Source organism: Elephas maximus, chromosome 7 (assembly GCF_024166365.1).
Source record: "Elephas maximus indicus isolate mEleMax1 chromosome 7, mEleMax1 primary haplotype, whole genome shotgun sequence".
Classification (NCBI taxonomy): Eukaryota; Metazoa; Chordata; class Mammalia; order Proboscidea; family Elephantidae; genus Elephas; species Elephas maximus.
In genome coordinates this window covers 119,437,093-119,464,788 of record NC_064825.1, presented here as the reverse complement: position 1 = coordinate 119,464,788, position 27,696 = coordinate 119,437,093, and the positions used below count along the sequence as shown (strand labels likewise).

Genomic DNA, 27,696 nt, shown 5'->3' with positions numbered 1-27,696 from the left:
AAAATGCTTGTCTTGTGTTTGAGCCCAACTATGCCTTCTTCTCTTTTCTCTTTTTATTTTATCCAATACTTCCGTGTTTCTGGAGCAGAATGGATTCTTGAAGCATAAACTTATTACTCCACCTTGACCTGAATGTTACTAGGTATTCTTAAAAGTTATATAGTTCGGTTGTGTAAACCTCAACTATGGTCAAAATTCTGATGCCCAGAGTCACCAGATCAGTTCAGCAGTGGTACTGAAGGCCACATTAGCCCAGGCTTATTTTTGACTCTGTTGCACATTACTGAAGCACCAGGCATACAAGAGGCAGTCAAGACTAAATATTAGTTGAATCTGATTCTGAATTCAATCAGTAGTAAAGTTGAGTCGAATTGAACCAAACTGAACTGAACTGAATTGAAATAAAGATTTGGAGTTCTTTTATTTTAGAAAAATCAATAAATATTAACTGAATCTGATTCTAAATATTCAGAATTCAAACATAAATAAAGTTGAATTGAATTGAAATAAAGATTTGGAGTTCATTCATTTTAGAAAATTCATTCCTGTGACACAAACTGTAGGACCTCACAATTTCGTGGTAAAGATTAACTAAGATAGCATGTGTAAGGCACTTAGAACACTGTCTAGCATGTATTAAGTACTAAGGATGCACCTGCCATTGGAATGCACTACAAAAGGGCCATAGGATTCAGTGGGTATAGAGTTCATCAGAGGATCAACAGGAAAGGAGAAACAAAAGGGAACAGGAAATGACTCTCCAGCCAACAGTGGAAAAGGTTAAAAACAAAGAAAGATGGTTATGGCCAATGAAATGAAGTTTCCCTCCCTTCCAGTAGCCTTCGCCCTGCAAACAATAAGCAAAGAATTATTAATTTACCCAGCCTATTAATACATTTTTTTTTATTAATACATGGGCTGTGTAAGTAAATCCAGAGAAGTTATCAGGAAGACAGCCTAGCTCATAGACCATCTGGAATGTATTAGTACATTATATGAGAACTAGAGTTCATCTGTCTTGTTCAAAGCTTATACCAAGGAAATACCAAGAAACCAAACCCATTGCCACTGAGTTGATTCCAAGTCATAGCCACCCTATAGGACAAAGTAGAACTGCCCCATAGGGTTTCCAAGGCTGTAATCTTTACAGAAGCAGACTGCTACATCCTTCTGCCTCACAACAGCTGGTGGGTTTGAACCGCCAACCTTTCAGTTAGCAGCTAAGCTCTTAACCACTGTGCCATCAGGGAACCTATGCCTAGAAAATACTGCGCATTTAATAATTGTCAAATGAATAGATTAAAGGTGCTCAGAAAGGGTTGCTGTAGCAACACAGGCACCTGTGAGAACGAATTTAGCAGAAGAGATATTCTCTTAGCCTCCGGCGTTCAGTGCAACCTGAGTGCAAAAAGGGGAGAATCAACAATCTTCACTTATTGAGCACTTTGTGTGCTTTATACACACTACCTAATTGAATCTCACAATATCCCAATTAAGTAACAGGATTCATTAGAGAAGAAGGAACTGAATCGCAGAGAGGTTAGATAACTTGTGTAGTCAAAGTCCTACAGCTAATACATGAAAGTGATAAGAATCGATCCAGGTCAGTCTGATGGTTTATGGCTTATTTACTCCACTACTGGCCACCCAAACAGGGGAGGCCCCAGAGCTCAGAATCCACTGAGATCCCTTCTCTCCCAAAACACAGAAAGGGAGTCCCACCCACCCTCCCACATTATGTGTTAGAGCAGAGCCTTCATGTTCATGAGCTTCTGACAGAAGCTCAGGATAAACCGGACAGAGAGCAGAGAGGATCCCCAGGCTGAGTACTGGAAAGCGTGTTGTAATTGATTAGCAATGTCTGCTAAGGCTCTCAAGTGAAGACGTTGTTGATTGCCATCAAGTCCTCCAGTTCATGGCAACCTTATGTATAACAGAATGAAATGTTGCCTGGTCCTGTACCATCTTCATGACCATTGGTATCAAGCCAAAATTGTTGCTGTTGTTAGTTGCCATCCAGTCGATTCCGACTCATGGTGATTCTATGTGTGCAGAGGAGGATTGCTCCGTAGGCTTTTCAAGGCTGTCACCTTTCTGAAACAGATCACCAGGTCTGTCTTTCGAGGCACCTCTGGGTGGGTTTGAACTGCCAACTTTTCAGTTAGTAGTGGAGTGCTTAACCATTTGAGCCACCCAGGGACTCCTCACCCCAAGATAGTGTCTCACAAATACGTGACACATTTGCCATCTCTAGAAAAGGTCATGCAGACTTTCACTCCCTGGACCAGAAAACAGAGACGACACCAACTGCGCTTCTATACCTCTAGAAGCTTGCAGGAACCAAGATTTCGTTGTTCTTTCTATGTCTGATACAGGAGAGAGAAAGGAGGAATCAGGAAAATTTTCATGACAAAAGCAACATTTGGTATAAGCTTTCAGGGAAGGTGGCCATTATGGCTTAGTTTTTTAAAAAGCAAAAAATTTGAAGTCGAAAAAACCTATGTTTAAACCCCGGGCCCATCTCTTACTGACCTGTTAAATGCAGGGAACTTAATTCATTGCTGCATCCCCAACACCTGGCATAGTGTCTGGCATATAATAAATGTTCTTTCACAGTGTGTGAAATATATGCTGCCTGAGTGAATAACCCTGAGCATGTTACTACATCCTGTCTGTGCTTCCGCTTTCTTATTTGTAAAATAGACTTAATAGCACTTTCTTATGGAGTTGTTATGCAGAGCCAACGAGGTTATGTAATACAGCAATTAGCAATAGCAAAAAGTCATTATTAGGGTACTTTAACACCCCCGTCAGAACCCTGGTGGCACAGTGGTTAAGAGCTTGGCTGCTAACCAAAAGGTCAGCAGTTCAAATCTACCATCGCTCCTTGGAAACCTTATGGAGCAGTTCTACTCTGTTCTATAGGGATGCTGTGAGTCAGAATTGACTCGACAGCAATGGGGTTAATGGGGTTAACACTCCCATCAGAGATGCTGCTCATAAACACCAATCAATAAGAAATTTACTTATCTCTACTATACACTCAAGGCAGTCGTGGTTCAGTGGTAGAATTCTTGCCTTCCGTGTGAGAGACCCGGGTTCAGTTCCCAGCCAATACACTTCAAGTGCAGCTACCACCCGTCTGTCAGACGAGGCTTGTGTGTTGCTATAATGCTAAATAGGTTTCACCACAGCTTCCAGACTAAGACAGACTAGGAAGAAAACCTGACAATTTACTTCCAAAAATCAGCCAATGAAAATACTATGGATCACAAATGGTCTCATCCACAAGTGATCATGGGGACAGCACAGGACTGGGCACACATTAGATCCATTTTAGATTCATTGCCGTGAGTCAGGGGCCTACTCGATGGCAGCTTACAACAACAACACTACATACCCAGCACCTGGGAAACATGAAGGTATGAAATCTCAAGCAGAGAAGATACAGCTGTAACCTTAGAGACTAGACTGTCAGAACATGAGGTATTAATTGTAGCAGGAGCTTTATACGCCATCATAACTGAGGAAGCCAAGTGAGGGCAGCAAAGAGCTGTGGGCCTGGAGGAAGCCTAGAAAACCTGGGAAGAAGATCCCGCTTCCCATGAACATAAGACCTGAAAACAAGCCAGGAGTCAAGACCCTTACATTGGCACCCTGGTTCTGCCACTTGCCTTATCTAAGGTCACACAGATGAGTGTGGCCTTAGATAAGGCGCATAACCTCTCTGGTTTACATTTCCCAGCATCTAAAATTTAAAAAACCGTTGCTGTCAAGTCGATTCTGTCTCAAAGCGACCCTATAGGACACAGTAGAACTGCCCCATAGAGTTTCCAAGGAGCGCCTGGTGGATTCGAACTGCCGACCTTTTGGTTAACAGCTGAATTCTTAACCACTATGCCACCAGAATTTCCACATCTAAAATGGGAATGAATAAATACACCTAAGTCTCCAGGCTGTTGTAAAGACTAAAAGACTAGAAGGGGTGCTCAGTTCTAATGTAGCATTGCCTCAAAGCAAAAATAAATGCTGTACACATTCTATCTCAGAAGCAGGAGAAAAGGGGAGATTGACTTTGGGGCTATGTAAATAAGAACTTTTTTTAAAAAATAATAGCTCATACAGTATAACAAAAATGTAAGTATAATTTCATGGTGGTACACATACTCTCTTTCACCCTGACACATGCATCCTGAAAAGTGACTGAAGCAAAGACCCTGATTCCTGTTCACCAAATCCCCTTTACTTCCCTCCTTGCTGGGCACATGGAAGACTGGCCCTGGACAATAAAATATGAGGGACAGAGACGTCCATCACTTCCAGGCTGAGGCACAGAAAAGCTGTTGTATGACCACCCAGCTTCTCTCCTCTCCTGCCATGGAAACCGGAAGCATCTGTTAGCCTGAATCCCTCTGGCCAACCTGTTTTGGATATCTGACCCTGAAAGTGCTATGGAACACAGTTCTGCTCTGACACACATGGGGTCATCATGAATTGGAATTCACTTGACAGCAACTGGCAATGATGATGAATAAAATGATGACTTCCAAATTTATATCTCCAGTCCAATCTCTCCCCGGGACTTCAGACTCGGTGATCCAGGTCCCTACTCCATCTGTGCTATGGAACACAGTTCTACACTGACACACGTAGAGTCACCAGGAGTCAGAGTCAGCTCGATGACAACTGCTACTGGTAGGCTATAAAAGGATGCAGAAGAAGAGGGTAATAGTTAAAGGGAGATAGTTGAGTCAAGAGAAGGGTGTTTGTTCAGCTAGGAGAAATAACCTAATGTTTGTGTTCTATTGCATGTTCGTTTATCCTTAAATGTATAATGAGAGACCCCACGCCCATTTCCATTCCTTGGTTCCCAGACTTTCTATTCCCGCGGTGTATGAAAGAACGTGATACGCTTGTGACTGTTTCAAAGACAACACCATGCTGAGCGTGACTGAGCCTCAATCATGCAGCTGTCTCCAAGCCCTCATTGTTAACACCATGCTGTGAGACCAACTGTTACGGATTGGGTGATCGCCTCATTACCATACTGTTTTTTTATTTAATTACTGTTTTCATTATCAAAGGACTTTATTATGAAGTTTAAAGAGTCAAACCACAAGGCTTATATTAAGAAAGAGCTTCCCCACTCTTCCCCATGCCCCAAAGCAATCCTTTCAACTCCTTCATTTGTTTCTGCTGGTGCTGTCATATTTCTAGATCACATGCTTATAGTTAATTTTTCTGTTTGTTTTTTCTTTTCAAGATATTAACTCTTGACTTCATCATATAGACGACAAGGATTTAGCCCTTTTAACCCACACACCACACCCGTACATTATATCCCTTCCCTATCATTCTCTCAAAAAAATTATATCAAAATTTTTTGTTCGATATATATTGAATGTTTACATAATTGGCTATAAAAATGCAATTCCCAGCTGAGTCAGCCAATATGTTATGATCACGTAGCCTTCCTTGTACGGCTTTTGGTTTTCCTGAGTTAATAATTCCCATGATCTTTTATTCGCTTAGTTTTCTATGTACCTATAATTAACTAGTGCTCAAACTATCCCCAAACTTATGAAACAGGACTAAAAACCCATCTCGATACAAATACATCGAGTAATCTGTTGTTGTTAATTGCTCTTTAGTTACCTCCCACTAATGGTGATGTTATATATAACAAAACAAAGCTATGCCTGCCCTCAGGTTATCTTCATGATCATTGGTAGTGTGAGTCCATTGTTGTGCCTATCGTATCAGTCCATCTCATTGAGTACAACTCAGTCATTGACAAATTAATATCCAATCAGTGGTTAAGAAATCAGCTGCTAAGCAAACAGTAGGCAGTTCAAATCCTCCAGCCACTTCTTGGAAAAACTATGGGGCAGTTCTACTCTGTCCTATAGGATAACTGTGAGTCAGAATCAACCTGTTAATATGACTATTATTCAAATTTATACACCAAAAATGAGGAACTTGAAAATATTTGCAACCTAATGCAGTCTAAAATTGATCTAACACACAACCAAGATGCACTGAGCAATGCATTAATTCCATGTATTTTCTCAAAGACACACCGCCTGGGCCCTGAACCCTCCTGGTCCACTCTGGCTGCTTGCTCCCTTGGTCTGTTGCACAGCTATCATCCTTGGATGATCCTTCTTGTCAATCTGAGAATTTTTACCTCTCCTCTTTGGATTATCTGCTTACTCGATCCAAGATCTTCCTCTTTCTTGTTAATTCCCTGATTTTGCTACTTTCTCTGTAGCTTCCTGAGGCAGGGTGCATGAGAGGTATATTTTTATCATCTAGCACATCTGAAAAATCCTTTATTCTACCACTATATTTGATATATTTTTCTTTTTATATTTGATTAATCATTTGTCTAAGTATAGAATTCAGGGCTGGAGATTACCTTCCCTCCGTCTTTTGAATATGTCACTCCATTGTCTTCTGTTTTCCAGTGAATCTGTTGAGAAATCCAATGCCATTTTGATACCTGATCTCATATTGGTGACCTTTTTTACTGTCTGTAAGCTTTGTAGGATCTTCTTTTTATCCCTTGCAATCGGAAATGCCACAATTATGTGCCTTGAGACAGATGTCTTTTTATTTATTTTCCCAGACACTCATTGAACTCCTGAATTCTAGGAACTCATGTCTTTCAGTTCTGGAAATTTTTTTTTATCATTCCTGTGATGACCTTTTCCCCCTCTGAATTTTCTGTTCTTTCTTTCTTGAATTCTTACTAGTCAGATGTTAAAACTCTTTGCGTGATCTTCTAATTTTCTTTATTATTTTCCATCATTTTATTCTGCTATACTGAGGATATTTTATCAATTTTATTTTGCAAGTCTCCCATTGAGTTTTTTTTTACCTTCAATTTTTAAATTGATTTATTTATTGTGGTGAGCATATATATACCAAAAATATTGCCATTTCAACATTTTTACATGTACTATTCAGTGACATTAATTATTTTCATCATATTTTACAACTATGACCAATATCTGTTTACAAAATTTTTCTTCACCCTTACCAGAAGGTCAGTGTCCCCTAAAAAAACGACTCTCTCTTTTCCTCTCCCTCCTATCCCTGCTGACCACTAATAAAATGGCCTCCATATATTTTCCAATTCTAGGTATTTCATATAAGTGGTATCATTCAATCTTAGTCCTTTTGTGTCTGACTTATTTTACTCAGCATGATGTTTTCAAGATCCATGCGTGTTGTGCATGTATCAGGACTTCATTTCTCTTCATGACACAGTAATACTTCATTGTATGTATTTACCACATTTTGTTTATCCATTCATCTGTTGATGGACATTTAGGTTGTTTCCACATTTTGGCTATTATGAGTAGTGTTACAATGAACAGCACTATTATTAATATTTCAGGATCTTTTCTGCTCTTTAATGCTTCCTTTTGTATAGTACCCTGTTCTTGTTTATGGATACAGTTTTTTATTTATTCATTCAGCTATATTTGTTGAGCACCCACTAGTCATGAGTGCTGATGACAGGATAGTGAATGAGACAGAGTCCTTACCTTCCATGAGCTTACATTCAGCTGGGCATGGCACAGAGTAAACAAATAACTATTAGATATACTAAATAATGTCAGAAAGTGATAATGCTACAAAAAAATAATTAAACAAGGAATGAAAATAGAAAGTGATGGGGAATGGCTATTTCAGACATCCTCTCTCATCTCACATATGATATTAATTATGGTGTTTTGAAGTTGGCATCTGTTCTCTATACTGTTTCCTCAAGTTCCTTTTCTTTGCTTGTTGACTTTGATCTTGCCTTTCACTCTAGTAGCTTTCCCCAAAAGCCTTGGTTGTCCATCCATATTTAAGAGTGATGCACTAAAAAGCTGATTCACAGCTCTGCATGCCTGGGCAGGGCTAGTTGGCCCATTGGTATCAACAAAAAGCAAATTGGGAGGGGTACTGGCCTTTGGTGTCAGGAGACACCAGATGTCAACATCGTGGTTAGCTCCTCCAGAAAGGACTTCTGTGCTCTCCTGCCTGGTGGCTATGAGCCATCTGCCAGCCTTCTGGGAGCCAAATGGGGGTAAACCAGATAGGGAACCCATTTTTAGGTTTTCATTAATCCCCATTTTCAAATTGGTACCTTACTATTCCCCTCAACTGTGTCTGGTATCATCAAATCCAAAATCTCTATGGTTCAACCTCTCCAAAGAGAAAATATGCCTCCAGTGTTTTGCTAAAGCAAAATAAGGAATCTGGAATAAAACCACTCTTCGTTCAAACTTTTAATTGTCTTTCTAGTTTTAGCCCCAGCCTTGCTTATTTGCTTACTTTAGACACATCATCAGGAAAGATCAACTGCTGGAAAAGGACATCATGTTTGGTAGAGAGCCATCGAAAACAAGGGAAACCTGCAAAAAAATGAATTGACACAAAAGCCTCAACAGTGGACTCAAACATACCAATAATCAAGAAGATGGCACAAGACCAGGCAACATTTCATTCTGTTATACATAAGGTGGCCATGAATTGGTGCCAGCTTGACAGCAACTAACAAGAACAACAACGCCTGCCTCTAGGGATACGTCATGTCTCCAGCTCCTGAGTCTTTTAGGAGTTCTTCAGTAAGAATCAACTGTTGTTAGCATCTCCCTGCCTCTCTGTAAGGGCTTAGGAGTTTCATCCTCTCTCAACTTCTCTGCTCTTCTCTCATATTCTCTTTGCCCTTGTGCGTCTTTACCTTTCTTTTTCTTTTACTGACATTTTAGAGGAGTCGTGAAAGGGAACACACATAAAATTATATGCTCATTCCCCCGTGTTTAATTAGAACAACTCCCTTGTGGCAGCCACTCCTAATTGCTGCTGATAAAAGATAAATAATGCCTCCGAATCACTGTGATTTTTCATCTGAGTTTACTTTCGGGCAAAGCAGAGAAAATCTGATCCAACACAGAAGGATAGGCACTGTGGGATGTCTTTGGATTAAGTGTGAAAACTAATTTAGAGACAATTAGTTTAAAGCCTTGAGGGTCTTTGCATATGTAAATATACATGAAGCCACCTTCGTAGGCACACAACCTGTGCAGTTACACAGAGCTCACACTCAGAAGGGCCCTGCTCTTGGTTTAATGCTCCGGCGTCACCATACGGAAATTCTTAATCGTTTTCAAATAAAGGCCCTCACATTTTCATTTTGCACCAGGTCCCACAAATTAGTAGCCATTCCTGGGCAAACATGAATACAGGAGCTCTGAAGACAGTCAACCCAACCAAGGCAAGGTAGAACATAAAGGGCAGAAGTCACAAAGTTCACAAGGAAGTGGGGTTGGCTAGTTCAAACAAATCAACTAATCAGTTTAAGACTGACCCATTATGGAGCTCAGATCAAGCCAATTGTTGAATTTCCAAGTCTATTTTTGGTTTTCAGGAACTGTGTTGACCCATCAGGTCCATTAGACTAGGTGTCAGTGAGACATCTGAGTCACAGACAGAAAAGAGTCAGTCACAAGACCACCTCCAGGGTGTTTCTCTGCTGAGTCTGATCAGTTCTCTGAGAAGTAGTTGCTCTGGTTCCTTGTTCTGTGGCCCTGATCACTTGCTATCTTGCAATTTCTTGCACCCTCCAGACTCAACATCTTGCGTAGACAAATCGGGGAGCGCATGTCCAAGGCCCAGCAAGCATTTTCTTTATCACTACTCAATATCCATTCCTTCCTTGCTTACAGAATACCAATATTTGTGTGTGTGTGTGTGTGTGTGTGTGTGTGTGTGTGTGTGTGTGTGTGTGTGACGGTAATGTTCTTAGCTTCTCTTAAGGGTATTTCTGGGTTCTGACCAATGTGACAAAAGTAGAAGCTGGCTATTAGAAATGTTGTATTTTGTTGACTTAAGGGTTATCTCTCCTTCCTTGTTTTGTTCTTTTTTCCCTGGTGGCATAGTGGTTAAGAGCCCGGCTGTTAACCAAAAGCTCAGCAGTTCGAATCTACCAGCTGCTCTTTGGAAACCACGTGGGGCAGTTCTACTCTGTCCTGTAGGGTTGCTCTGAGTCGGAACCAACTTGACAGCAACAAGTTTAGGTATATGTATATACATATATAGTTAGAGAGAGAGAAAGAAAAATAGACAAAGCAAATGTGGGAAAATGTTAATAATTGGTGAACGCTTTTTTTTTTTTAAGTAAAGGATATATGAGTGCTTCTTTTTGTTGTTGTTGTATTATTCTTTCAACTTTTTGAAGTAAGAACTGGGGCAGAAGGAGAATTATCTAAGAATCACATAGCAGGGTCGACTGGCCTCCTATGAATAAAGTATTTTAAAAATTGAGGCAAGCCCAGCATCCACATGGTTAGAGGTGCCAGGGAGAGCTGGGGCTCTGCAGTGCTTAGGGCCTGTTTCTCTCCTCCAATCCTGCTGTAAGAATGTACCTGCTTTGGGACCAGTCTTCTACTCCAGTACTGGCCAGTGTGCCTGATGACAGAGGGAGGCCCTTGCCGGACTCCACACCAGCTGTGTGACTGTTTCTGTCTAGTAGCCAAAAAAGGGCTGCACCTGGTGGCATTTGGTCTGAGACTTGCTCTGAAAACCAGCACTCCACCCAGCAGCGAGGTTGTGTGAGTGGTGACATACAGAATCCCCACCACCACCTGCCTGTAACGCCATTCACCAAAAATAACACAACAATGCACATCATGTCAGTTGGAAATGACAGGGCAACAAATGTGGAATGTGTGTCTCTAAAATCCAAAGAAGCATATCATGATATAATTCAGGGTGAAAGAAGTGAGATGTGGAACAGTATTTTGGAACAGTCCCATATGTATTGAAAGAAGAAAGAAAGGTAGATAGAGACAGAGAGTGAGAAAGAAGGAAAGGAAAGAAAGAAAGAGAGGTGGGAAGGAAGGAAGAGGGGGGGAAGGAAGGAAAAAGGAAAAGACAGAGGGAGGAAATGAGAGAAGGAGAGAAAAAGGGAAGGGGGAGAGGAGAGAAAAAAGAATTTTAAAAACCTACTTGAATATGTACACATAATTATATTTATCATGTATATACACACACATTAAAAAAATCTGAAAAGATATACATCAAACTATTAACAGTGGTTATTCTCAGAGTATGTTTAAAGGTAGAGGTAAGGTTTCACTCTTTTTCCTTATATTGTATAAATTTTCTGAATTATTCTAACTTAATTTTTTTTCTTTTTAATTAAAAAAAAATGAAGGCAGAGGACTACTCTGACTTAGGAGAGGGGCTCTCCCCTTAAAGGAGAAGGGGCTGCTGCCATCACTGTGATGTACACAAAGGCAAAGTGCAGTCTTGATCAAGGGTCAGCAAAATATCTCTGTGGGCCAAGTCTGGCCCACCACCTGTTTCTGCTAATCAAGTTGTATTGGAACACAGCCACCTCCATTCTGTTACGTATTATCTATGGCTGCTTTCGTGCTACAAACTGCAGAGTTGAGTATTTAAGATAGAGCTCATATGGCCTACAAACCCAGAAATATTTACTATCTGGCCCTTTACGGGAAAAGTTTGCCAATCCCTGGTCTAAATTTGGATTTACCTCTGAAACAGGAGTTACACAGTCTGCACTAGAACACAGACCAGAAGTTTGAGCTCAGAGAGGAAAGGGTAAAAGGGAAATAGCAAATTTATTTTGTGAGGTTTAATTCATCAAATGTCACTTCATCATGAAGGTCTTCCTTATTCACCCAGTGTCCATAACACCTAACCAGTCCTGCCTGACACCCTTTGTCAATTTTCTTCAAAGAACTTACCACCATCTGTATTTTCTTGTTTGTTCATGTATGCTTGCCTCCCATCATAACATAAAAGCCATAAAAATGGGAATCTTCTCATTCTTGGTTGTCACTATGTGCCTAGAACACTGCCTGGCACACAGTAAATCCTCAGTAAACATTTGATGAATAAATGAATACACAAGTCATTGGCAAAATTTTCACATCAGGGTGAGGAAAGACAAAGATGCAGTCAATGGCAACAGAAAGTAGACCCCAAAAGTCAAGCAAAAGAGCAATGAACCTATGAACCCTAATACTTATTAACTGTGTATGTGTGACTCTTCAATTTTTTCAGTTGAATTCAACTAATACAGAGAAGACTATATTCATGGTGGGAAGAGCTTGCACTGAAATGAAACAGTGTCAAGAGTGGTAGGGGTGCTTCATTATGGTTTATCTGTCCAAAGCAAGTCCCAGGTCAGTGACTTGGAGGAGGAAGGAAGTGGCAGGGGGTTCAAGCTGAAAATCCCACCTTTCTCTTGTCCCTTTTGAATCATAAGACTGCCAGGTGTTCACTTCTTCAATAAACTAGAAATAGAATTACCCTATAATCCAGCAATCCCACACCTAGGCACATACCCTAGAGATCTAATAGCTGTGACACAAATAGACATATGCATACCTATTTTCATTGCAACATTATTTGCAATAGCAAAAAGATGGAAACAACCTAACTGCATGTCAATAGACAAATGGATAAACAAATTGTGGTGCATACAAACAATGGAATACTATGCAGCCATAAGGAATAATGATGAGTTCTCAAAACAAAGCATGGATGAATCTGAAGGACATTATGCTGAGTGTCATGGATTGAATTGTACTCCCCAAAAGTATCTATCAACTTGGCTAGGTCATGGTTCCCAATATTGTATGATTGCCTACCATTCTGTCATCTGACATGATTTCCCTGTGTGTCATAAATCCTAACACAATTAAGTAATAAGATGGATTAGTAGCAGTTATATTGATGAAATCTACAAGATTAGATAGTGTCTTAAGCCAATCTCTTTTGAGATATAAAAGAGATAAGCAAGCAGAGAGACAGGGAGACCTCATACCACCAAGAAAGCAGAGCCAGGAGCAGAGTGCATCCTTTGGACCTGAGGTTCCTGCGGTGAGATGCTCCCAGGTCAAGGGAAGACTGATGACAAGGATCTTCCTCCAGAGCCGACAGAGAGAGAAAGCCTTCCCCTGGAGCTGGTGCCCTGAATTTGGACTTCTATCCTACTGGTCTGTGAGAGAATAAAATTCTCTTTGTTGAAGCCATCCACTTGTGGTATTTCTGTTACAGCAGTACTAGATGACCAAGATGCTGAGTGAAAAATTAATTACAAAAGGACAAATATTGTATGATCTCACTATAAAAAGACAAGAATAGGTATACATATAGAAAGCAACATCCTCTGGTGGTTATCAGAGATGGGAGGGAGAGGGAGGTGGAATCACTTTCTAGACGGTAGACACTTAGTAGTTTTGTTGTCAGAAAAAGCAATACCAAATAAGGGTGAAGTCAGCAAAACTTAACCAAGGTAAAAGATGACACTAAGCAGTACACAAGAATAAGGGAGGATTTTGTAAATGCTTTTTTTATAGCATATATGATTTTGCAACAACAGTAATAACAACTAAAAAATATGTGTGTGGTTATATAGACAGTGATGTATGCATATATATGTACAATAAGACACAGACAAATATACAGATATACATGTATAGGTGTAAATGTAGGCATATATATATGTATGTTTATGTGTGCTACATACGTGTTTTATATATAAAATAAAGAACATGGTGGCACAATTATGGATGCTTCCTAGATATAACCAAATGCCTCACGGGATTGGTTTACTGGGTTTGAGGGCTTAGAAGCATAGTCTAGTGGGGCAACTCGGTCAGTTGGCACAACATAGCTCATAAAGATAATGTTCCACATGAGTTTGATGATTAGCGCCTGAGATCTTAATAGCTTGCAAATGGCCACCTAAGATACAACTATTGGTCTCTAATCGTTCAGAGAAAAAGAGAAAAAATAGGAAACCAAAGACTCAAAGAAGTAACAAGTCCACAGGACTAATAGTCTACACAAACCTTGAGACCAGAAGAACTAGATGGTGTCCAGTTACCACTACCGACCACTCCAACCAGGGACACAACAGATGATCCCAGGTAAAATGGCAAAAAAATGTAGAACAAAACTCAAATTCCTAAAAGAAAAAAAAAGCCAGATTTACTTAACCAGTTGAGACTAGATGAGCCCCTGAGATTATTGCCCTGGGCTACCACTTAAACTTGGAACTCAAAAGCTCTTGGAGGTCACCTTTCAGCCAAATTACAGATTGACTCATAAAATAAATAGTTTCACCTGTGAGTACTGAGGTCCTCTAAACAATCATCTAAATGAAACCAAACGGTAAGTATTTACCCTGGACCAAAGATGAGGAGGTAAAGGGGGACAAGGAAGCTAGATTAATGGAAACAGAACAAGCAGAATGGAAATAATAAGAATGCTGATACTTTGTAAACAACGTAACCAATGTCGCTGAACAGTATGTACAGAAATCATTAAATGGGAACCTAATTTGTTGTGTAAACTTTTACCGAATCACAAATATTAAAAAGAAAAAGAATCCCAGGGGTTGTTTTTAGCTGCTGTCAAGTCAGCCCCTGACTCATAGTGACCCCATACACAGCAGAATGAAACACTGTGGTCCATAGGGTTCTCACTGGCTAATTTTTGGAAGTAGAACACCTGACCTTTCTTCTTAGTCCCTTAGTCTGGAAGCCCTGCTGAAATCTGTTCAGCATCATAGCAGCATGCAAGCCTCCACTGATAGACGGGTGAGAGCTGTGCATGAAGTTCATTGGCCAAGAATCAAACCAGAGTCTCCTACATGGAAGGCGAGAATTCTACCACTGAACCATTACAGCAATCAGTTATTAGTTCCCATTGAGTTGGCTCCAACTCATGGCAAACTTACATATAACAGACAAAACACTGCCCAGTAGAACCCAACAAATTCCCAAGCACAGTCCCATCCCCTCAATGTACGTAGTTCACCAAAACCAAACCTGTTGCCCTCGAGTCAATTCAGACTCATAGCAACCCTATAGGACAGAGTAGAAGTGTCCCATAGAGTTTCCAAGGATTGGCTGGTGGATTCCAACTACCGACCTTCTGGTTAGCTGCCAAACTCTTTAACTACTGTGCCACCAGGGCTCCACACAGTTCACGGAGGTGGGTAAACTAGAAAATAGTGTCTAAAGGGGGCCAGGAAACATATGGAATCCCCTTCTGGGGAAGGGGAGGGCTGTCACAAGAGATCGTTGTTCCCTTTTCTTCTTTCTTCCCTCTGAGAACAAACTGGGTAATTAGATGCCTGGGGGTGGATAAACAGTTACTTACAATGGTTCCCCACACCGACCTCTAAGGGGAGTGGATCCTGAGGCTGTTCTCTCATTTGCCAGGCAGAAGGATAGATGGGAGGGTAAAAGACTGTAGACCTTGAAAGAGATTAGATTGTTTGGTTTAGGAACATGGAGATAAGAGATAAAAGAAATGAGAAAGCTTTTCTCTTTGAAAGAAAAACATATACGTCTAATGGGAATTTTTATTAGGTTTCACCATAGATCAAAACTATCTTCCCAGGACCCAAGGAGCTTTTCAGTCTCCCCAAGAAATTTCCAGTAAAACTGCCATTATTCATAAATCCTTTGTTGCATTGGACTTGCTTTTTGGGAAATGACAACAAAGTGCTGATTCCTGCCTCAAGGTGGGTGTAGGGTCAAGAACAGAGACTTCTCAGGGCCCAGTCACATCTGAGTTACAATAATAGCCTATTGTATTTTGAGGCCCTGGAGCGCTTATCTCTGCCTGGCCTAAATGCAGAAAGATGTGCAACCTTGAAAGACAGAGAGATCCATTCACTCTCCTAGGTGAAACCAAAAAACCTTGTACTCTTTTAGAAACAAATTAACTCCCACTTGGCTAGCACATCCCAAAGGAAGACAGCAATTCATTCAAAGGTAAATTAATCCTTTGTACAAATAACCAAACTGGAATACCAAGACAAGAGTGAACCCACACACCCACTGAAAATTTCTCCAAATTTTGTACAATACGCCCCATTCTGTCAGTTGAACAATCTCCGTGTTTGTCTAAAGCAACCTACATTTATAATCCCAGGAGCCTGTATTTTTCATTAACTGTTTCACTACAGTTCCTTCTCCAGCCAGATATAACTCCCTGATTAGTTTCACCTTCAATCAGGAAACAGAAAATTTACACACCTTTTCTTCTTTCAATTGTACAGTTTATAACCTTAAAAGAACCCAATTCAGAGATTCCTGTTTTAATTTTTTTTTTAGGTCTTTGCTTTTTCCAGCAGTATCAGCATCTCTTATGGATTGCCTTTTCCTCTGCGTAATGTGATATTCATACCATCTCAATTACTTATTTGAACCTTCAGTAAATTCACCAAATAAATGTACAGGTTTACCTTCTCCTCAGAGCCTGCATTCCCTAATCTTTGTTTCTATTCGGATCTTGCAGCTCCTGTTTCAGTGCTTAGTCTGGGTTCACGCTGGGCTTTGCCAGTACCGGCTCCAGGTTTGCAGCAATTATCTCCTTTTCCCTCTGAATCAGGTGGTCCTCCAACCTTCCTTTCCATTCGTTGCTGTGGTTGAGGTGAGTGGAGAGGGAGGTTGGCAGAATACATACATGGTAGTCAAAAACTTTTCAAACATACAAAAAGGTATAAAATATAACATGAAAGTCCACCCCTGTTCCTCTACCACAGGATAACCACGTTAACAGTGTGGAATATACCCTCACAGACCTTTATGTATATGTAGTTTATGGACGCACACACATCATGCATGTGCACACAACACACACACACAGAATTGTACTGGATGTTTGGTTATAAGATTTTTTTTCAACTTGCTATATTCATTCATTCATTCATTCCTCAAACGTTTAATGAGCATCTACTCTGTGCCAGCGCCCTTTACACACTGGGAACACATCAGTAGACAAAATAGAGCTCACATTCTTGTTGAGAAGCCAGACAAGAAAATACAAGTAAGCACATGGTATTTCAGCTAGTAATAAAACCAGCTGCCGTGGAGTCGATTCTGACTCATGGTGATCCCATGTGTGTGAGAGCAGAAATGTGCTCCAAAGGGTTTTCAATGTCTGATTCTGTGGAAGTAGATCACCCAGCCATTCTTCTGAGGTGCCTCCGAGTGGACTCAAACAGCCAACCATGCAGTTTGCAACCCAGCACTTTAACCATTTGCTCCACCCAATGATTCTCAGATGTTAATAAATGCTATTTTTAAAAAAGCAGGATAAGGGGAATAGGGAGCGTGGGGTACCAAAAACAAAACAAAACCCATGGCCATTGAGCTGATTTCGACTCATAACAACCCTATAGGGCAGAGTAGAACTGCCCCATAGGATTTCCAAGGCTGTAAATCTTTACAGAAGCAGACTGCCACATCTTTCTCCTGCGAAGCAGCTGGTGGGTTCGAACAGCCAACCTTTCAGTTAGCACCCAAGGGCTTAACCACTGTACCACCAGGGCTTCCTGAGTGTGGGGTATTGGTAGTTAAATAAGATCAGGAAAGGTCTCTCTAATAAGATGATATTTGAGCAGAGACCTGAAGGGAGTAAGGGTACATGACATGCAGAAGCCTGGGATTCAAGTCCCCCAAGGAAGCTGGGGTGAAAGAAGAATGTGCAGGAGGGAGATGCAGGAAACCGTGTGGGTGGGCAGCAGGGAAGAGAGCAAGTAAGGACCTGTAGATCATGGTAGGAGCCTTGGCTTTTATTTGAATGAGATGGGGGCCCCATTGGAAGAGTCTAAGCAAAGAATTTCTTTCATTTCATTAGCCCTTCCAGAGCGTTCTCCTTCCCTCCCCAAACTGGCCACTCTACCTAAAAAGAAAAAAATAAATTTTTTAAAATCTAATGTCCTCAGGCTATATCTTCTACCACCCCCATTATGATTGTCATCTGCAACCTCCAGGTCTGTCATCTCATTTCGGTAAGATTCTGGCTCCTGACTCTAGATAACTCTTTTGACGCTTCCAATATCCCTGTAACTTAGAGGTTCTCAACATTTTCTGAATATTAGAATCACTTGGTGGGGGGGGGTTGTTCTAAAAAATACCTGTATCAGGGTCTATTCCCAGAGATTCTGCCTAATTATGTCTGAGGAGGAACCAGTCATCGATTTTTTTTTTTAACTCTCTAGGCAATTATAGTAGCAGCCAACGTTGAGAACCACTTCCATAACTGATCCTTCTAATGCTCTGAACTTTGAGTTCCTGACCTCCTTCTTATCTCCCATATTATCTCAGTCATTCATTGCCATGCCATAGACCTTGACACTATCAATAACAACCCCTCTATAATCTCAACATTAAGCCTTCTGTTTTCCAACATTTACCATCTTTCCAGTTTACTCTCTCTAATATCACAGCTCTAATAACTTTGTCCCCCAAACCTACAGTCCATTGTTCCAGCCACATCCACAAGGCCTCACTTCCATCCTTACCCAGCTTAGATTCTATGGTTCATCATTATCATCACTGCTTGCATATATCCTCAGCTCCTTGCCTGATTCTCACTTCTTCTTGTCCCTTCCTGGAAATTACCAAACTCATAAATGAGCTAGTCCCCTCTGATCGCCCACCAGTTCCCAGAAGGTCTCATTCTTCATCCTTACCCCCATGACTCCTTCAATCAGTTGTCGGTAACCTAAGGAACTGCAAAACGATTTCATTTGCCCTAGATTTGGAATATTTTGACTCACACTTCTAATGGCAAATTTCCTTGATTCGACACCATCTAAATCTCTACTGGGGCTTTATTGCTGACTCATGAAGTTATCCTAATATCACCTTAAACCTAATGACATTCAAAAGATCATCTAATTTCCTATATGGTCAATGTGATGCGAGCTTATGTCACCACTGAAAAAGAGGGAAATTTTTAAAACATTGTTAAAAACACCAGATTATTGATGGCCATCTCCCAACCGCATCATAGCCCTAAAGATGCAGAACAAATTGAATGTTTGGGATTATTGTTAACCTTGTCACAGACACAGAGCTACTGGGGCAATTTCAGATGCATGTAGAGCTAAATCTTAATTCATCCCTAATACAAGATCATAGTCGTATGCACTTGATCCCTCACCTACTCATAATAACTTTCTCCCAAATGCCATCAAAATACGGACTATGCCTCATTAGTCACATCTGTGGTTCCTCCTACACATAGATGGAGGAATGAAACCCATGTGAACTTTATTTTAGCACCTCTGATTTCTATCAAGCCCTATCTTTTAGTTGGCCTCCCATTCCCTTCCCCATAGTCTATTCTTCTTCTTCTAATTATCACTCACAGTCTCATCAAGGTTTCCCAAGTGTCAGACATTTACTTTGAGAGGCTCACAAGTATATTAGCATGAGACTTTGCACAAAATGTATGTGAAACTCCATTCAACACAATATCTCAGAAAAGCAAAGAAATAGTACACCACAGGAAAAAGAAAGAATAGGCTTTGCAGCCAAAAGACTTGTGTTCAAATCCTGCCTCTACATCTAACAAGCTGTGGGACTTCGGAAAATTATTTAACTCTCTAGCATCAGCTCCCTCAGCTTTAAAATTTAGGTAAGGTTACATACCTTCTTGGGTTGCTGTTCATTCATTCATTCATGCAAATGTCATCATGCCTGCTAAGGGCTAGACGCTGTGCTAGGCATGGTTATGAGACATAAATATGTATAAAACTGTTTTGTGCAATAAGGAAGTAGTTAATGTAAGATTTTTTAATTAAAATATTTAGTAGGTACTTATTATAAAGAAGGTGCTATAAAAGGTGCTATACAGGAATCAAAGAGGTATGATATTCCAGCCTACAAGGAACTCCCAGAGGGAGTGAGGCAAATGTGATAACTCATGGTAGATGACATAAGTGCAATATGAGACAAGCTGAGGAATCCACATAAGGGAATAGTGTGGGCAGGGAAGGGATTGTTCTGGGTGGTGAGACCAGGACAGAATTTGTCAGAAATGAGATGAGTCATGAGAACCCAGACAAAAATTCATCCACCTATGAGCAGCTGATATTTGACAAAGGCCCAAAGTCCTTTAAATGGGGAAAAGACAGTCTTTTTAACAAATGGTGCTGGCATAACTGGATATTCATCTGCAAAAAAGTGAAACAAGACCCATACCTTACACCATGCACAAAAAGTAACTTAAAATGGATCAAAGACCTAAATATAAAATCTAAAATGATAAAGATCACAGAAGAAAAAAATAGGGGCAATGCTAGGAGCCTTTATACATGGCATAAACAGTATCCGAAACATTACTAACAATGCACAAACACCAGAAGAGAAACAGGATAACTGGGAGCTCCTAAAAATCAAACATTTATGCTCATTAAAAGACTCCACCAAAAGAGTAAAACCACAACCTACTGACTGGAAAAAAAAAATTTTGGCTACAACAAATCTGATCAGCATCTAATCCTAAAATCTATAAGATACTGCAAAACCTCAACAATAAAAAGGTAATTAACCCAATTAAAAAATGGGCAAAGGATATGAACAGGCAATTCACCGAAGACGACATTCAGGCAGCTAACAGATACATGAGGAAACAATCACAATCATTAGCCGTTAGAGAAATGCAAACGAAAACTACAATGAGAAACCATCTCACCCCAACAAGGCTGGAATTAATCCAAAAAAACACAAAATAATAAATGTTGGAGGGGTTGTGGAGAAAGTGGAACACTGATACATTGCTGGTGGGACTACAAAATAGTACAACCACTTTGAAATTCGATTTGGGGCTTCCTTTAAAAACTGGAAATAGAAGTACCATAGGATCCAGCAATCCCACTCCTTGGAATATAACCTAGAGAAATAAAAGCCCTCACATGAGTAGATATATGCACACCCATGTTCATTGCAGCACTGTTTACAATAGCAAAACGATGGAAACAACCAAGGTGCCCTTCAACAGATGAATGGGTAAACAACTTATGGTATATTCACACAATGGAATACTATGCAACAATGCGGAACAATGATGAATCTGTGAAGCATCTCATAACATGGAGGAATATGGAAGGTGTTATGCTGAGTGAAATTAGTCAGTTGCAAAAGGACAAATATTGTATAAGACCAGTATTATAAGACTCAAGAAAAGGTTTAAACACAGAAAAAAACATTCTTTGATGGTTGTGAGGGTGGGGAGGGAAAGGGGTATTCACTAATTAGACAGTAAAAAAAAAATTAGACAGTAGACAAGAATTATTTTAGGTGAGGGGAAGGACAACACACAATACAGGGGAAGTCAGCACAACTGGACTAATCCAAAAACTAAGAAGTTGCCTGAATACGATCAAACACTTCAAGGGACAGAGTAGCAGGGGGAGGCATCTGGGGACCATGGTTTCAGGGTACATCTAGGTCAATTGACATAACAAAGTGTTTCAAGAAAACGTTCTGCATTCAACTTTGGTGCACAGCGTCTGGGATCTTAAAAGCTAGCAAGCGGCCATCTAAGACGTAGCAACTGGTCTCAACCCACTTGGAGCAAATGAGAATGAAGAACACCAAAGACACAAGGAAAATATGAGCCCAAGAGACAGAAAGGGCCACATAAGCCAGAGACTCCATCAGCCTGAGACTGGAAGAACTAGATGGTCCCAGGCTACCACCAACGACTGCCCTGACAGGGAACACAACAGAGAATTCCTGAGGGAACAGGAGAAAGTGGGATGCAGACCTCAGATTCCAGTAAAAAGGCCAGATTTAATGGTCTGACTGAGACTGGAGGGACCCCAGAGGTCATGGTCCCCAGACTCTCTGTTAGCCCAAAACTAAAACCGTTCCTGAAGCTAACCCTTCAGACAAAGATTAGACATAAATAAGACATAAAATGATTCTGGTGAGGAGTGTGCTTCTTAGCTCAAGTAGACATATGAGACTATGTAGGCAGCTCCTGTCTGGAGGCAATATGAGAAGGCAGAGAATGACAGGAGCTGGTTGAATGGACATGGGAAATACAGAGTGGAGAGAAGGAATGTGCTGTCACAGGTAGGGAGAGGAACTAGAGTCACATAACCGTGCATGTATAAGTTTTTGTATGAGAAACTGACTTGAATTGTAAACTTTCACTTAAAGCACGATAAAAAAGAAAGAAAGAAAACCCTATGGGACAGTTCCACTCTATCACATGGGGTTGCTATGAGTTGTTGCAATTGACTCGATGGCTCCAACATGCCACCAGAGTTTCCTACAACAGCTACACATACTGTCTGGAAGCCAAAGTTGCTTCCCACGTAGCTCAGTTTCTTGGGGCTGGTGGCCAGGTTCTCTGAGGTCCTGGAGAGGGTAGGGATCATAACATGATCTGTGACACTCTGGAGAGGAGAATAATGCTCAGTACTTTGACCTGTGGAGGGGGAGAGACAATTACTCTCTGGTAGGGTCTAGGAATCTTCTGGGGGGTGTCTGCCCCTCCCTGTGATGATAGTTGCCCCTGAGCAGCTTTAGCTAATGATGTTCTCAAACTGTCTTGGAATTCTTTCTCTGAGAGAAGCCCTGGTCTCAAGTACATTTGATTCCTTTCATTCTTTACCCCTTAGTTTTAACACCAGCCAGTGGGAACTGACAGATGTCTGGCTACTCCAAAGATAGAACTGGGAGTTAATAAATGGTGGCCCCAACTTGTCTCTAGAAACGGTGCCTGGAGAGACATCCCACTTGGTGAATGATAGCTATCAGCTGCTGGAGAGCTTGAGTTTTCGTAAAGATCCCAAACCAAAGGATTACTCTCTGCTTTCTTACAATGTCCCCTCTCTCAAGGGCTTCTAGGATTAAATGAGTTTGAGACCCTTGAGAAGAAGATTAACATTCAAGTGTTCCAAAGAGATTTAATTCCCTTTCCATTTATAAACTTGAGGTTTTAGGGATCTTTATCCTTCATAGGGCAAACCTAAGGTCCAACAGGGTAACTCCTTTTCCTTAGGTTACAGAGCATGTCATTGGCAACAATAACCATTCATTTAATATCCACTGTTTGCTAGAACCATGGTCTGTTGTAGCTCAGGCCTCTAGCTTCCCAGCCTGACCACCCACTGGTTTTTCGTTCAACACCTGCAGCTGTATCTGCCTTTCCTTCTTCCTTGTAGTCCCACTTCCCCCCGATAGAAAGTTCTAGATTTGCAGGTGCTTCATGGGTTCTGGGTGCTCTTAAGACATAGTGTAAATAAAAATTTAATTCAAATGCTCTTGAGACAGGTAATACTTTGACTTAACTTCAAACCAACATGCCTATGACTCCTATCACGTTCCGTGGTGGATGATTTTAGGTGAAGGTAGAGAAGAGGAGAATGCTGAGCTCCATTTGGAGGGAGCAGTGTCTATAGGATAAAAGGAGTTGGATGTCTTGTCTCTCTGGGCAAACTTCGCCATGCCATCATCAACTGCCCTTGCTTTTACCCCTCTGTCTTATCTTTCCTCCATTCCTCTTAGGTCCCTCATTAATCAATTCTTGGGAAGTCTGTTTGCTTCTTCTTAGTCCGTGACTGGGTTGCCTAGGGCTGTGGGGAACTTATGATCAGAAGTTGGAGAGATTAGGAAGCCGAGTCTTTGTTTACTAGGGAAATGAAGGAGATTTGGCACTCCGTTTTCTGCTGCCTGACTTCGTGTCATCTTGGCCCTAAAGGAATTTCCTAAGGGAAAGTATTATTCAAAGGAAAGGGCTCTGTTAAGCAAATGGATACTTTTCATGAAGTGATTTCTGTCCCTAAACTTCTGAGTCTGGGATGGAAAGTTGGGGCGGCAATGGTGGTAGGGGACTCAGTGGAGACTGCTTTTTTTTTTTTTAGTATGTTAAAAAAAATTACCCCAAACCTATAAATAAGACCAGGTGGAGATGACGTATGATTTCAATGTCATCCTGAAGCATTGATTAACAGGTCCACCCAAGGATGTTTATTTTCTAAGAAAATGTTGTCTCACTTTTCTATCTGTGACCAATGAAGAGCTCAGACTCTGTGAAGTTCCATATGAACTGGGAGGCTTTGTCTGGCAGAGATGCAATTGTTTACTTGTCTCTTTCAAGGGACTTGAGCACAACTGGGCTGGCTCAACCCAACCCGCCAAGAGCTCCCTGTTTTCCCTACCCATCTGGACCTACCTCTGTCAGGCTTTTTTCCCCTCTTCTCTGTTTACAACATCCTCATTCCTACCCTCATGCTTTTCCCCTTTCGTGGGTGATTCATAAACTAAAGTGATTCCATGGATTTAGGAGCTCAGAGATGGAGGCATCTAGGTACAACAGAAGTAATTTACATCCCTAATCCCTGCTACCAAACTCCCCAGAGAGCTCAGAGAGATTGGGAAGGATGTGGGGATTCTACCACACGTGGAATGAGGTTTGGCTTAGGGTTTCTCTCTAGGGAAACAGAACCAGTAAGATGATGATAGATGATAGATCGATTAGATAGATAGACAGACAGACAGATAGATAGATCCTTTTCTATTTATTCATTCATTCATCTATAACAATCAGTTCAAATGATTGTGGGGGCTGGCAAGTCCCACATCTGCAGGTCAGGCAACAGGCTGGAAATCCATAGGTCAGGCAGTGGGAGGAGGAGAGGAATTATGGCCAAGTGTCTACTTATAGCCTAGAGGCAGAATCTTTCCATGGGAAACCTCTGGTTTTGCTCTTAAGCTGTCAGCTAATTGGATGAGGCCAATTCACATTATGGAGGGTGATCTGCTTTACCGAAAGTCAAATGATTTAAAGGCTAATCACATGTAAATACTACATAGCAACATCTAGACCATACGACTGGGCACCATAACCTAGCCAAGTTGACACATAAAATTACTCTTCACAAGGTTCAAGGCAATTTTATTAGAATCTGAAAAAGATATGGAGCCCCAATTGACTTCTGGGTTTGACGAAACATCTTCCCTCTTTTTTCCCTCCTTAAATGAGCAAAACTGCCTTAAGTTACAATTTAAAAAAAAAAAAAAAAAAATTTTTGTTTAAAGTCATAAAGGTAATTTGATTTTGATTTTAAAAAGTAGTGTGGCCTTTTAGCTTTTTATTTTATACAAATTGGCCATTTATGGAAAAATGGTAGCTCACCATCACTGTAGACTACATTCTGGTCCCTAGGTAATTATAGTGGAGATTTCTGTATCAAAGACTCCATTTTCTCCCATGAAGTCAAGTGATTACTGTTTCCTCCCTATACTCAAAAACTACATGGACCATTTCTTTAATGTCCCGTACTCAGAAGGGCAATATTCCCTATAGAATCTTGTAGGGGAGACAACTATGGTTGAAATATATCATTTTTGCTGTTTAACTTTCCTTCTACAGTTCCTTCTACTTTTGAGAAGTACCAAAAGAGGAGAAAGATAGAATCCAGCTCCCAGTTCTGAAGTGAAAGGAGGGCCTATTTCTATCTCTTAGATCGCGGTAAGCTAGAAGTTTTCATGTAGGATATGGGTAAATATAAGATATCCACACTGAATGGAGGATATCTGTGGCCAAACAGATGGATGGTCTTGTCTAGGATTTGATCTTAAGGAGATGATGACAGATGATAAGCAGTGGTGCAGAGGCTAGTGTAGGGGTGACTTTGCCCAGGAACACAGCAATAATGAATGATCAGAGGCACTGTTGCCAGCTGTAGCAATAGAAAAATTCCAAAGCGATGACCCCAGTGGTGACAGCCTACACAGATCATTCTTGTGGCAGAACTTAGCTGTGCCTTGCCTCTCAATTCCTATTCCATCTTAGTTGTCTAGGCTTCTCTTCTATTTTATAAGCTACAGATGTCTTTCTGACAAAATACTTTTCTGCTTAGGTTAAGAACCCTGACTCGTACAGCGGTCTTGACATCTTTATTCCTTAGGCTGTAGACCAGGGGGTTCAGCATGGGGATCACAATGGTGTAGAACACAGAGAGGATCTTGTTATAGGCTGAAGCACTCTCAGGATTGGGTTGGAGATATACAAGGAACACGGATCCATAGAAGAGGGAGAGGGCTGTGAGGTGGGAGGCACAGGTGGAGAAGGCCCTGCGTTGGGCCTCCAGGGACCTCATTCTACAGATTGTGACCAGAATGTAGCCATAAGAAACCAATATGACTGAGATGGTGGGGACACTGGCCAAGGAAGTGAAGAAGACCATGATGATATTGGCTGTGGTGGTATCTGAGCAGGCCAGTTGGAGTACTGGGCAGATATCACAGAAGTAATGATCGATGATGTTGGGGCCACAGAAAGGCAGGCTGAAGGCATTCGCTGTCTGTACAGCTGAATTGAAAACACCCACAGCATAGGTTAACACCACCAACTGAATACACAAATGTTTAGACATGATAGTGTGGTAGAGAAGAGGGTGACAGATGGCCACAAATCGGTCATAGGCCATGATAACCAGGAGTAAACACTCCGCTGTGCCGTGGAAGATCATGAGGGCCATCTGGACCACACAGCCTGCAAAGGAGATGGACTGGTCAGTAACGAGGAAGCTGGTCAACAGCCTGGGGGTGAACACAGAGGAGTTGCAGATGTCGATGAAGGAGAGCACACTCAGGAGGAAGTACATGGGGGTGTTAAGGGGAGAGCTGGTGCGGATCAGGTCTATCATGCCCAGGTTACCCACCAGAGTCGTGGAGTAGATCAGCAGGAAGACAGCAAAGAGGAGTTGCTTTAGGTCTGCCTGATCTGTGAGGCCAAGCAGGATGAACCTTATCACTGTACTGTGATTCTGCCCCAATGCCATTCCACTGGTGTGTTTTCCATAAAAAAAATGAATAAGAGAAGGAGAAACATGATTCTTAATATTCAAATCAAAGAGGCAGACTTTAAGATATTCTACAACTGAAGAGTCACATCTTTCTCCATGAGGCAAACTGACCCCCAAAACCCACATCAATCCCATCATATCAAGCTCATGCTTAAAACACTTTGAGGTTTCCTATCCCTCTTAGAATAATGTCTAAATCCTTTATTCTACCGGTTGTCCTCTATCACACACTTCCGTGATACCCTGCTCTCAGTTTACCCTCTAGTAAGTCTATGAGTGTACTATGTTATTGCCTATATCTGTGCCTTTCCATATTCTATATAACCTTACAATGGCCTTTGGTTTCATTGAGCCCAGCTTAGAGCTCTGTTCTCTTCCTCTCTCCCTTTCTTTGGGCCATCTTGAATTTCAAAGATAATCCTTTAGTTGATAGAATGATGCTACATTTTAATATTTAAAAAATTCCTATCCACCCTTTTTATTGGATTTTCTTATCCCTAATAGAAGGGGTATAAAAAAGTAAAGGTACCATCTTGAAGACTAAGGTGCACCTGACCCAAGCCATGATGTTTTCAATTGCCTCATATGTATGTGGAAGCTGGACATTGAATAAGTTAAGACTGAAGAATTAACACCTTTAAATTATTGTGTTAGGGAAGAATATTGAATATACCATGGGGAGCAAAAAGAGTGAACAAATCTGTCTTGGAAGAAGTATAGCCAGGCTTTGTCTCACATACTTTGGACTTGTTATCAGGAGGGAAGGGTCCCTGCACAAGGACATCATGCTTGGTAAAGTAGAGTCAGAAAAAAGAGGACCACTCTCAACGAGATGGGTTGACACATTCACTCCCATTTCCCCAACAATCTGTCTTGCACTGTATTCCCAGCCTCAATTAGCTGCTTTCACCACTGACCTTCATGTTGTCCAATCCAGCCCATACCTCTCAATCCATTCTTTCTTTCTTTAATTGTGGTAAATATATATAACAAAACACTTGTCAGTTCAACAACTTTTACATGTATAA

The 27,696-nt window shown here is 41.0% G+C and overlaps 1 protein-coding gene across 1 annotated transcript; it reads right to left on the bottom strand.

Moving 5' to 3' along the window:
• Positions 1-1,374: 1,374 nt before the first annotated feature.
• On the bottom strand, positions 1,375-26,644 carry LOC126080582 (olfactory receptor 1009-like). Its single transcript, XM_049891775.1, has 4 exons — positions 26,077-26,644; positions 25,742-26,004; positions 22,142-22,249; positions 1,375-1,398 (listed from the first exon to the last, which is right to left on the bottom strand). Exons 1-4 carry the CDS (start codon positions 26,642-26,644, stop codon positions 1,375-1,377), a joined length of 963 nt encoding a protein of 320 aa, XP_049747732.1.
• Between the last annotated feature and the right edge of the window lie 1,052 nt (positions 26,645-27,696).

What these genes read in the sequence shown, in the direction of transcription:
- LOC126080582 (XM_049891775.1), bottom strand. Translation starts at nt 26,644, where the DNA reads ATGGCATTGGGGCAGAATCACAGTACAGTGATAAGGTTCATCCTGCTT. An exon ending in ATAAAGATGTCAAGACCGCT is followed by an intron (nt 22,250 to 25,741) that starts GTACGAGTCAGG and finishes TCTCCTCTCCAG; the next exon opens with AGTGTCACAGATCATGTTAT. An exon ending in GCAACTTTGGCTTCCAGACA is followed by an intron (nt 1,399 to 22,141) that starts GTATGTGTAGCT and finishes TTTTGCACTCAG; the next exon opens with GTTGCACTGAACGCCGGAGG.